The sequence below is a fragment of the Panulirus ornatus genome, chromosome 16 (assembly GCF_036320965.1).
Source record: "Panulirus ornatus isolate Po-2019 chromosome 16, ASM3632096v1, whole genome shotgun sequence".
In the NCBI taxonomy this organism is placed as follows: Eukaryota; Metazoa; Arthropoda; class Malacostraca; order Decapoda; family Palinuridae; genus Panulirus; species Panulirus ornatus.
The window spans coordinates 39,672,530-39,684,938 of record NC_092239.1 but is presented as its reverse complement, the minus strand read 5'-3'; the positions used below and the strand labels follow the sequence as shown (position 1 = coordinate 39,684,938).

Genomic DNA, 12,409 nt, shown 5'->3' with positions numbered 1-12,409 from the left:
TGCTAATGGTCTTAAATTGACCCTCATAAGTAATTCTGGTGACAGTAACAGCACAAAATAGCCTAAATCATGAGCAGAATATTTAACTAACTCTAACAGTGTTGCTGTTTGGTCACACTAAAACTCTCCTCCCTTTTGTCAAGTCAGAGCTCCACCTTTACACTGTGAAATGTAGTTGCACTTGCTAACCAAGCCAATGATAACCACCTGGTCTCCGACACATTGGATTTCTACATATAAAACCCACAAAAATTGGCACACTTAAACTTAATATCCAGTGCATGTTTCACTTAGGGCTCCCTTCACTTGTAGTCGTAGTCCCTCTAAAAAATTGAAAATACAGGGAGCATTAAGCGAGCTCCTCTTGTTCGCTTGGTTGGTATTGGTGATGTGTTTATTATATGTGGTTTTATGGGGAGAGTTTTACACTCGTGTTGCTTCGTCTTCTTAAGCTTGTATATATATGTACTATAAGTTTACTTCTATGTATGTATGCACACACACACACACACACACACACACACACACACACACACACACACACACACACACACACCTTAGCCAGTGCCAGGTACCCATTTTATAGCGTTACGGTTAGTAACGCTATAACCGCCACACCACGGAAGACTGTGTGTGTGTGTGTGTGTGTGTGTGTGTGTGTGTGTGTGTGTGTGTGGATAGGTTTATAACACTATACTCAGGCTTCTTTTTCATCATCAATCCCCGCTATAAAAGGTAAGTAAATCCTACTACTGGATGATTGTTGCCTGGACCATACTGACCACGGGGTAGTCGCCGTAGACGCTCTGATGATTGAAGACGTAGAAGAAGCTCTTGTGGTTGATGCTGGAGTGGAGGTTGGCCATGTGAACGACGGGGGCGGTGATCTGGGCATCGCTTAGTGTCTCCAGCGTCTGGGTCTTCACCTCCTGTTCATCGTCCAGGGACGCGCCCTTCGTGTACTCGATCACCGCCAGGAAGATCTGTGACGCCTGAGGACAGAGAACAGTGATGGTATAACGTGATCTTGATGGGACCAGTATGTGCGGGACGAAGCTACTAGGCTGGTTGGTTGTGTGGGCTGTATCGACTGCACGAGTCGTCTAGTCATAAACAGCAGTCGAATATTCTTGAGCATATTTAGAAGCTCAAGGTAAGACATACACGCTCTCACAGCATACATCGCCCTTGTTTACTGGGGTATGTTTGAGGTTTTGAACTTGGTGTCTTTGTGTTGTTGCTAAAGTTGTGCTAGGTTGCAGTAGGTCGTGTTCATTGTTGCATGGGTGCACTGAGCGTTGGTTGGATGTACTGATTGTTTTGGCTATATATTAGGTGTTACGTGCGTGAGCTGGGTATGTTACAGGGAGAGAGTTTTACTTTCGTGTTGCCCCGTCTCTTAACCTTGTGTGTATGTTTTTGATTGTGTGTATTTATGCACACACACACACACACACACACACACACACACACACACACACACACACACAAGCTTAAGCCAGGTAACCATCTATCGACCAGCCCTGAGGGGTGCGTGTAGCCTAATTGCCACGCCCAAGATTCGAACCTTTGCTGGTCCGATCTAGGGCTATCCCTTACTGACTCATGGTCAGTAACGCTAACTAATACACCACGGAGGACCTTGTGTGTGTGTGTGTGTGTGTGTGTGTGTGTGTGTAGCGGATGGGAGAAAGTATTCAGTGATATGAAGCAAATTATCAGGTGACCTATTCATATTTCAGACCTCACGATCATTCTCCCAGTCGCTGGCTTTTGTTCTGCTTCATTCAATTCTCGCTGTAGCCACGCGGTGTATATTTTTTATGTACGTTTTCTATACATTTCGTTAATACGGAGTTACCTATGGTAATCCGGCTATAGACTCGTGTGGGGCAATGAATCGACCATATCAGTTCAGGTACGACAAATGCATATGCAATGTCATTTGTGTTCCTTCAGAACCTCACCACGTGAGCGGAGCTGCTCGCTACAGCGACCCAACAAGGTACCTTCGTCCTGTGTCGAGAAGGAGCAAGTAATTCCTATATCTGTATTCTGTTTTGAACTACGCCATATGTTGTTTCTCTTTCGTGAGGAGTCTGGTCTTCAAGTCCGCCATAACTATACTGTGTTCTTCACACAGATAACCGTATATCATATATGCTCGAGGACTTAATACGCTCGGTTCTCTCTGTTCGTATTCTTTAATTAACTCATATCCTAGGATTCTTCATCAACTTCTTATTACGTTTTCTGTCCGACTCATGTCACTCGCAAAAACGTTCATTTCTGCTTCGATAAGTAATTAATCCTGGTGGCTTTATACGTCCTCATGTGACACAGATTAAGGACAAGATGCTGGTGGAGAACATTTCCAATAGAAGCAATTAGCCAAGACATCCAGTGCTGTTGTCCTTCACGTTCTATCGTACAGTAAACTGAACACCAAAATCCCATCCCTTTGCCTCGACCAGCCGAGACAGCGGGTTCTTCACAGCTTCAAGCGGGCGCTCACTTCGCCCACACACGTATTGAGACGACACCAATGCCGAAGGGCTTCATTCCATGGCTGTATGTAAACCAAGTTTCGCACGAATGGACCCGAGAAGAAAGTGGAAATGTGGGAACACGGGGAACCAAGAGGTGTTCCCCTCGCAGCGGAAGATGAAAATTTCACTGGCGTTCTTGGAGGTTATCACACCAGGTCTCTCTCACTTTTCTTATCTTATTCATGGTCGTCAACTTGAACAGAAGTGTTACGATCACCGAAATCTATTCTTTCCACCGATCGGAGCTATAATGTGAGACCTAATTCATGATGTATGTGAGCCTGATCAACACACTCCCATACCAACCATTTCTTTCAACCCCTCGCCCATTCGCACCCGCACATTCAGAGCTCACTCACACATATCGGCTTACCTGTTCACCCCTAAACCTACATACACATATGGTATATAGGGTAGCGTAACAATCCACGAATTCCATGTGCCTTTATTCGACTCTCGGACAAGAGCAACAGGCTCACAGTTTAGATAACGCATATATGTATGTATATATATATATATATATATATATATATATATATATATATATATATATATATATATATATATATATACACACACACACACACACACACACACATACAGTCACCCCATCGACTTGCCTGCCAAGCCATCAACACACACACACACACACACACACACACACACACACACACACACACACACACACACATCCACACTCGACGATTTAACTTATTGGGCAAAACGCGAAGGTAAGAAGCACTTTTGTAAGTTCATTCATTTTGTATTTCACAGACACAGTTTAACAGACTCATACTCGCAATCATTCATATACACTTTAGATAAGTACACACACACAGACGCGTCCAGATATACGAACACAAAACACAAAAAATATACACACAACACTTATATATCATGCCTTAACAAATACATATATTAAGTAACAAAATGGGAAAATAAATCCTAAAACATGGACATTCCAATGAACATGAACAGACAATATTCCTTCTTTGGGGACAGGAGGAGTAGGGTAGTCAACACTAGGTTGCCATCCTCGCTCCCGCTGAAGTTATTACCACTGAATATGCAAATACTGGCCAATGAAGGAGGCTATATACCTCTACCTAGTTACTTACTTCACCGTATTAACTTTCTTTGGGTGCTTCCGGGTATTTCTTTGACCTCAAGAGAGTTCTATATTCGGTGTTTACTTGGGCGTCGACTTCTTATTTTTCTGTAATCATCGAATTCCTGGCTGAATTCTACTGCCATCTTTCCTTTTTTCGTTTTCCTTCCTAGTTTTGCTATCTTGTTGTTTTCAGTTTTTTTAGATCTCTGGTTATGTTTGATGCTGGTGGTTTATCGTTCCCTAAACACTATCTGTGTTGCTTAAACCTTATCTGCCTAAACAGAGGAAAATATATTAATCCACGGTCAGGGGTTAGTGAGAGGACAAGAGCAAGGGAAGGAGTAGCAATACTCCTGAAACAGGAGTTGTGGGAGTATGTGATAGAATGTAAGAAAGTAAATTCTCGATTAATATGGGTAAAATTGAAAGTTGATGGAGAGAGGTGGGTGATTATTGGTGCATATGCACCTGGGCATGAGAAGAAAGATCATGAGAGGCAAGTGTTTTGGGAGCAGCTAAATGAGTGTGTTAGCGGTTTTGATCCACGAGACCGGGTTATAGTGATGGGTGATTTGAATGCAAAGGTGAGTAATGTGGCAGTTGAGGGAATAATTGGTGTGCATGGGGTGTTCAGTGTTGTAAATGGAAATGGTGAAGAGCTTGTAGATTTATGTGCTGAAAAAGGACTGATGATTGGGAATACCTGGTTTAAAAAGCGAGATATACATAAGTATACTTATGTAAGTAGGAGAGATGGCCAGAGAGCGTTATTGGATTACGTGTTAATTGACAGGCGTGCGAAAGAGAGACTTTTGGATGTCAATGTACTGAGAGGTGCAACTGGAGGGATGTCTGATCATTATCTTGTGGAGGCTAAGGTGAAGATTAGTATGGGTTTTCGGAAAAGAAGAGTGAATGTTGGGGTGAAGAAGGTGGTGAGAGTAAGTGAGCTTGGGAAGGAGACCTGTGTGAGGAAGTATCAGGAGAGACTGTGTACAGAATGGAAAAAGGTGAGAACAATGGAAGTAAGGGGAGTGGGGGAGGAATGGGATGTATTTAGGGAATCAGTGATGGATTGCGCAAAAGATGCTTGTGGCATGAGAAGAGTGGGAGGTGGGCTGTTTAGAAAGGGTAGTGAGTGGTGGGATGAAGAAGTAAGAGTATTAGTGAAAGAGAAGAGAGAGGCATTTGGACGATTTTTGCAGGGAAAAAGTGCAATTGAGTGGGAGAAGTATAAAAGAAAGAGACAGGAGGTCAAGAGAAAGGTGCAAGAGGTGAAAAAAAGGGCAAATGAGAGTTGGGGTGAGAGACTATCAGTAAATTTTAGGGAGAATAAAAAGATGTTCTGGAAGGAGGTAAATAGGGTGCGTAAGACAAGGGAGCAAATGGGAACTTCAGTGAAGGGCGTAAATGGGGAGGTGATAACAAGTAGTGGTGATGTGAGAAGGAGATGGAATGAGTATTTTGAAGGTTTGTTGAATGTGTCTGATGACAGAGTGGCAGATATAGGATGTTTGGGTCGAGGTGGTGTGCAAAGTGAGAGGGTTAGGGAAAATGATTTGGTAAACAGAGAAGAGGTAGTAAAAGCTTTGCGGAAGATGAAAGCCGGCAAGGCAGCGGGTTTGGATGGTATTGCAGTGGAATTTATTAAAAAAGGGGGTGACTGTATTGTTGACTGGTTGGTAAGGTTATTTAATGTATGTATGACTCATGGTGAGGTGCCTGAGGATTGGCGGAATGCGTGCATAGTGCCATTGTACAAAGGCAAAGGGGATAAGAGTGAGTGCTCAAATTACAGAGGTATAAGTTTGTTGAGTATTCCTGGTAAATTATATGGGAGAGTATTGATTGAGAGGGTGAAGGCATGTACAGAGCATCAGATTGGGGAAGAGCAGTGTGGTTTCAGAAGTGGTAGAGGATGTGTGGATCAGGTGTTTGCTTTGAAGAATGTATGTGAGAAATACTTAGAAAAGCAAATGGATTTGTATGTAGCATTTATGGATCTGGAGAAGGCATATGATAGAGTTGATAGAGATGCTCTGTGGAAGGTATTAAGAATATATGGTGTGGGAGGAAAGTTGTTAGAAGCAGTGAAAAGTTTTTATCGAGGATGTAAGGCATGTGTACGTGTAGGAAGAGAGGAAAGTGATTGGTTCTCAGTGAATGTAGGTTTGCGGCAGGGGTGTGTGATGTCTCCATGGTTGTTTAATTTGTTTATGGATGGGGTTGTTAGGGAGGTAAATGCAAGAGTCTTGGAAAGAGGGGCAAGTATGAAGTCTGTTGGGGATGAGAGAGCTTGGGAAGTGAGTCAGTTGTTGTTCGCTGATGATACAGCGCTGGTGGCGGATTCATGTGAGAAAGTGCAGAAGCTGGTGACGGAGTTTGGTAAAGTGTGTGGAAGAAGAAAGTTAAGAGTAAATGTGAATAAGAGCAAGGTTATTAGGTACAGTAGGGTTGAGGGTCAAGTCAATTGGGAGGTGAGTTTGAATGGAGAAAAACTGGAGGAAGTGAAGTGTTTTAGATATCTGGGAGTGGATCTGTCAGCGGATGGAACCATGGAAGCGGAAGTGGATCATAGGGTGGGGGAGGGGCGAAAATTTTGGGAGCCTTGAAAAATGTGTGGAAGTCGAGAACATTATCCCGGAAAGCAAAAATGGGTATGTTTGAAGGAATAGTAGTTCCAACAATGTTGTATGGTTGCGAGGCGTGGGCTATGGATAGAGTTGTGCGCAGGAGGATGGATGTGCTGGAAATGAGATGTTTGAGGACAATGTGTGGTGTGAGGTGGTTTGATCGAGTAAGTAACGTAAGGGTAAGAGAGATGTGTGGAAATAAAAAGAGCGTGGTTGAGAGAGCAGAAGAGGGTGTTTTGAAATGGTTTGGGCACATGGAGAGAATGAGTGAGGAAAGATTGACCAAGAGGATATATGTGTCGGAGGTGGAGGGAACGAGGAGAAGAGGGAGACCAAATTGGAGGTGGAAAGATGGAGTGAAAAGGATTTTGTGTGATCGGGGCCTGAACATGCAGGAGGGTGAAAGGAGGGCAAGGAATAGAGTGAATTGGAGCGATGTGGTATACAGGGGTTGACGTGCTGTCAGTGGATTGAATCAAGGCATGTGAAGCGTCCGGGGTAAACCATGGAAAGCTGTGTAGGTATATATATTTGCGTGTGTGGACGTGTGTATATACATGCGTATGGGGGTGGGTTGGGCCATTTCTTTCGTCTGTTTCCTTGCGCTACCTCGCAAACGCGGGAGACAGCGACAAAGTATAAAAAAAAAAAAAAAAAAAAAAAAATTTTTCTTCCAAAGCTGAATCAAGTTCACTCTTTAAGGAGCTTCATGGGCGAATGTTTACCTTCACAGACGTGGCAGAGTCACCGGAATTTATCGAAAAGATTCATTGGGATGAAGCGCTACAACACCCTGTTTCATTGAAAGGTTTCATAAGAAGAGAACCATATTTAGCTGCATCGTCAGATGTGTTTTGCTGCGCTGCACAGCTGTCTAGCTAAGAATGGTAATCGATTCAGGTGGCCACAAAAGATTTGTCTAAATTCTTTTTTATAGCTAAGGTTGCATATATGAAAACTGATGTTTCGTTAGCCAGATAACCCTTGTACAACGCTGTTTGTTGGCTCAGTCATTGATCACACAAGCGAATCATGCTTGTTTCTTAAGGTTCCTTGATTGCTTAAGTCCCGTTCTTTGTCAAGATCTATGAGTTACCGTACCGGAGGGTATAAACCACACTATTAAGTTGGTAGCGACGGTTTGAACACGTCAGCTGTGCTCGAAGCATCTCAGACTCTCCCCTGGACGACTGCTTAAAGAAGCAACCGCTAAAGTAACTTAAACTATTCCCCGACTTTTCTCCCCTCCCCTTCAATTTTTTCTCCTCCCCTTCAACTTGTCTCCCTTCCCCTTCAATTTTCCCCTCACCCGTTCAAAACTGAAATTTATATCCTTATCAGTTTTTCCTGCCAGTCATATTCTTTTAGCCAAACCTTGCACAGGGATCTTTTCTTGCACAAATAACAACATGCAGGATGCGTTTGGAATCATGTGTAGAGAAATTGTCATGCAAAGAAATACACACAGAAACACAGACACACACACACACACACACACACACACACACACACACACACACAAATGATGATAACAGACAAAGATAATTCGGCAATCAACAGGTTACTTATGTCAAAGCACTAGAATCACACATATGCATAAGGAAACAAAATGTATCAAAATAATAAACATTAGCAACGTATTGCAATGGCGGTGGTTTAAGTAAAAACAGCGATAGTGATTACAATGCATTCCACACATGTTAACAATCAGACTTGCTGAAATATTAAAGAAAAAATAGCTTTTATTTGAGTTGGGGGAATCATTTCAGGAAACAAATACACCCGGATCCAGTTATGAAAAAAGATGAGAGGACAATGAAGCGACATGCTAGCATACAGTTAAACTGACAAACACAAATAAGCACTGATTAAAAAACAAAAACATGAAAGAAATTTTACAAATGCATTGATAAATGATCATACATCTATAGAAAAGACTACGGCTAACACCCACACAAGCGGCGATGTATGAGCAAATTAGAAGCTCATGTTTCATAAAAGAAAAAGAAAAAGAAACACAACAGTGAGACTGGACACATGAAGATACCCCTCTCTCTCTCTCTCTCTCTCTCTCTCTCTCTCTCTCTCTCTCTCTCTCTCTCTCAAGATTCCCAGCAATGGCGCCAAGGTTCAACCCCTCGCGCTTTTTGACCAAGATTCTCAGAGACGCAGCAAATCCAAAATACAGTTCATCCTGCTTAGTGTCGTCGAGGTGTTCACAGAGGAATTGCGACTCAATCTTTTTTAAGTTGAAGGCTCCAGTCACGGACAAAAGCCCACATCAAGGCTGGGCCTTCATTGAAATATAGGAAATATTATAAAAGGGAAAAAGAAAAGACAAGGGAAAGTAATTACGAATTTTGGAGGAAGTGAAAAAATTGTCATTTAAAATGTGCAGGTCATAGTATTGGGAAAGACATGAGAATGTAGAGAGTTCCAAAGCTGTTGATTTTGACAGACGGTGATTATACTTTGACGTTGACGGCCTTAATAACCCTGGCAGTTGAAAGGTTTAGATTTCTAATAACTAGAAAGCCCAGCGACCGACCTCACCACCTCACCATACAACAAGGTCATGTCCCTCCAGTCGAAAGTCAGATGAGGATATATTCAGAGCTCTGTCTCCAGCCCCGACTTAGAATATCTTACGATCTTTAATAAACTATCATACACAGTGGTCGTCTATTGTCGTGCTGAAAGGTTAAGTCGTCGTACCCGAGGGGTTAAGGCAATAAATCGAGTGTACATACTGCCAACAGCCATTATATTGGAAAATGCTCAACAGAAAAAAATGAATACGACTGCAGTGATAAATCAACTTCTCAGCGATCAAATACTATGTAACAACTAGTAATCTGAAGAAGATTCTTCCAGGAGTTTATCACACACGCTGACTTCAAGCGTCAGGGAGTTTACATGTCTCCTTGGAGACTACAACCTCACAACACCCACACATCTTCATAACTTTAAGCTCTTTCTGTCTGCTCCTTGTTGAATGAAATTTCACTCTACATATTCTGAAAAATGGTCAGGAAAAGTGATCTCTATTTAGCCACACCTTTTGTTCAGAGGCAGAATCAGACAGGATGCAGTTTGCCGGTTTTGCAATAGTTATCGTCTTTGATTTAGGTTTTCGTAGACCCCCTTTTTGAATATGGGAAGACCATAAGAAAAGGGTTAGACAGAAGTTAAGAAAATTTCTAAGCTTCGGTCTTCGAGGTTAGAAGTAAAATTTATAACGGCAAATCCTTGTGTGGTTGTCTCCATAAAAAGAAGAGGAGAAAGCAGCCAGGCCCATGCCGCGGGTCCATCTCTGAGGAACTGGAACTCACATACAACACACAAGAGCAGGGAGCCGAAATAACACCTGCAGAAAAGAAAAGAAAGTAACATCACAGAGGAAGAAAAGAGAAAGTTGGAGGAAGATGATAGCAGGACAGTCAGTAAGGCCGAATGCTTTTGATTCCAGTGTATCGAAGAGGGAGGTGTGCGAGCAATATTCCAGAGTGGGATGAAAGACACCCGTGCACATATGAGATTGCTTCTGACAAGAAAATAAATCGCGGTACCTACACAACACCCGTGTCTTTTTGAAAGCTGATTTTGTGATGTTCAGTATATGGGTTTCCAGGATAGAGTGGAGGACATGATTGTGCCTAATATGTTTATAGTGTTGTAGGATTAAACTGTAATATCTTGGCACTTACTGGTAGGAAAAGAGTAATATTGAGTTAAAAGGAGATATTTTGCATTGCTAGAGAGATAATCAGTTATTACAAGACCTGGAAGAATAAATGTGATTTATGGGCAAGTGTAGCGTAAGTAGATTAATAATGTCCTGTAACGTAATGTAACATACAGACTATCAGATTATTTGACTGTTCGAGTAGCGTTTTGCCGGGGTATCAGCAACTGGCAGAGTGAATAACAGAGACAGAGAGGCACTTTGATAACAACTAACTGCAGTGAGCATGAATTAGACCACTACCCAAAAACAGAAGGCTGGACTCACTGTAACTCGCTGCTTGTCCACCATCCCCCTGAGGCAACCCAGAGTATAGCTAACAAAACAGAAAAACCACCAAGGAAGGAGACTATCTAAGCAGCCCTTAACCCACCCACTCCCCGCTACAGGCACCTCAGTACACCACCATGACCACCAGGTGAAGGAGACACTCACATATTGGTCGAAGTTGTTGGTGATGAAGGCCCTGAGGAGGGTGTTGCGATGTTCCACCGACATGCCACTGTGTACCTGGGCGGAGCTGAGCATGTGGAAGCTCTCGGCCAACGCCACACCGTAGAGCAGGTCGTACTTGCCCAACACCGACGCCTCCCCCTTCATGGACCTGCCGAGCACCAGTTCACTCAAGACTCTCGGAGTTGTAAGTCAAGTTTTAATCAAGTTTTTAATCTCCTTGAAATTGCCACTACATATTGATCTCTGAGATTCGTATTTCATTTTTTTTTAAAATACAATAAAAGAAAAGACTGCTGCTGAAGATTTAAGGATATGCAAAGAAATGCAAGGGAAAGTTTTGGAATGCAGATACCAACAGACTACCTGGACCCTTTCCAGGCTATTAGTGATGGCAGAAGAGATCAGCAACGTAGTGATGAGAGAGTAAGAGAGCAAATAGATGACCTAAAGAAAGATACCTTTAATCTTCATATCTTTGGAGGAGCAAATATTGTCAATCGCGGACTTGAAGAGGAGTATGTGTCGAGTTCGTTAACGTATCCAATGCTATTGCCTCCAGTTAATCCAATTAGTAAATCATTGCATGTGTCTAGAATCCTTTTGAAGAAAAAGAACTTCGCCTCATCCGAAGTAAAACGTTTGCCCACGACTTGAATCCATTGCTGTGCGAGAAATCTGGGTGATCCAGCCTGAGATAGCAGCTTCGATCAGGATTAAAAGACATGACCGTAACCGTACGGGTCTGGTCACGCTCGTCAAAATGTATATTCTATACAGTAGGTTCCAGACACCTGAGAAATTGATTGTTTAAGATATTTGACTATAGTCTCGGATGTTGCCTAAGTTATGCCCCCCCTGTAAAAAAATTTAACGTGGAACTTAAACTGGCTCATAACTTGGAAGAAAATAATACCATTGTTCATAGAACTAAATATACATGTTTACATGTACATATACATGTTTACCAAGCAATATTTTCACCCACAGGTAATTAATTCCCATTCTCTATCTATAGTGCACTACAAGCGACACAGGTTTTCCTTGGAAAAAAGTAGGCTTTTATACATTCCTTCCAGATTATACACAGGGGAATGATTATTGGAAATTATGGGTAATGACTTCCGGCTGATAAAAGTAGTTGTGGTAAGCTTACTTGGCAATGTATATCACCTCGTTAGGATATAAGAACATTATATCAATGGTTCACATAGTGGAAGAGGATAAAGATGCTGTAGGTAGGATGCTGATGAAGGGATGTATTTTCCAACAGCCATTTTTGAAGCTCAATGTCTCATCTGTTATCCAAGAGGATTTTGGGTATGATATTTCAGAACGGGGAGGCCCGCGGGTTATTATGCTGACTGAGAGGCATTCGTTCTCAGTGTTAACACAGTTCTTATAGCATAACTGTGGTCTTTCTCTGTCTTCAGCTTTCAGTGCTGTAAAGAAATATGTTTAGTCTTTTGAACATCAAAGGATAATTCATAAGTATAGGTTATTCATTAAAGGGAATTCCATTGTTTGAAAATTGGTCTGACGTTGCAAAGAAAAAGAGAAAATGAGGCGCATGTGATACACATTCGAGCACCGTGATGATACTGAACCTTTCAAGGAAGGCTCTTAAAAAAATTCCTGCAATAAATGGCACAATGCTTAACTGGTTATACGACAGAAATTCAACTGTGACACATTACTTAACTGGTTGCGATAGAGAAATTCAACTGAAAAAATTGAGATTATGTCTGCTTTTCCCATCTCTTAGTTGAGTCTGCTCAATGAGAAGACTATAACCTGATGTGATGAAGCAACCTTGGAACATCTAATGTTCTGATTATCATTTCACTGGGAACTTGACAACGAAGCTCTTGTAATTCTTTGACGCACCGCTCACTGGGTGAACGTGGAGCGCACAGTA

The 12,409-nt window shown here is 42.2% G+C and overlaps 1 protein-coding gene across 1 annotated transcript in view; it reads right to left on the bottom strand.

Moving 5' to 3' along the window:
* Nucleotides 1-12,409, bottom strand: part of LOC139754259 (neuroligin-4, X-linked-like) — a 247,558-nt gene that overhangs the window by 4,457 nt on the left and 230,692 nt on the right. Inside the window, exons 6-7 of the mRNA XM_071671611.1 lie at nt 10,474-10,642; nt 783-992 (exon numbers count right to left, since the gene is read on the bottom strand). Coding sequence (XP_071527712.1) covers nt 783-992; nt 10,474-10,642 — 379 coding nt within the window. The remainder of the gene's footprint in view (nt 1-782; nt 993-10,473; nt 10,643-12,409) is intronic.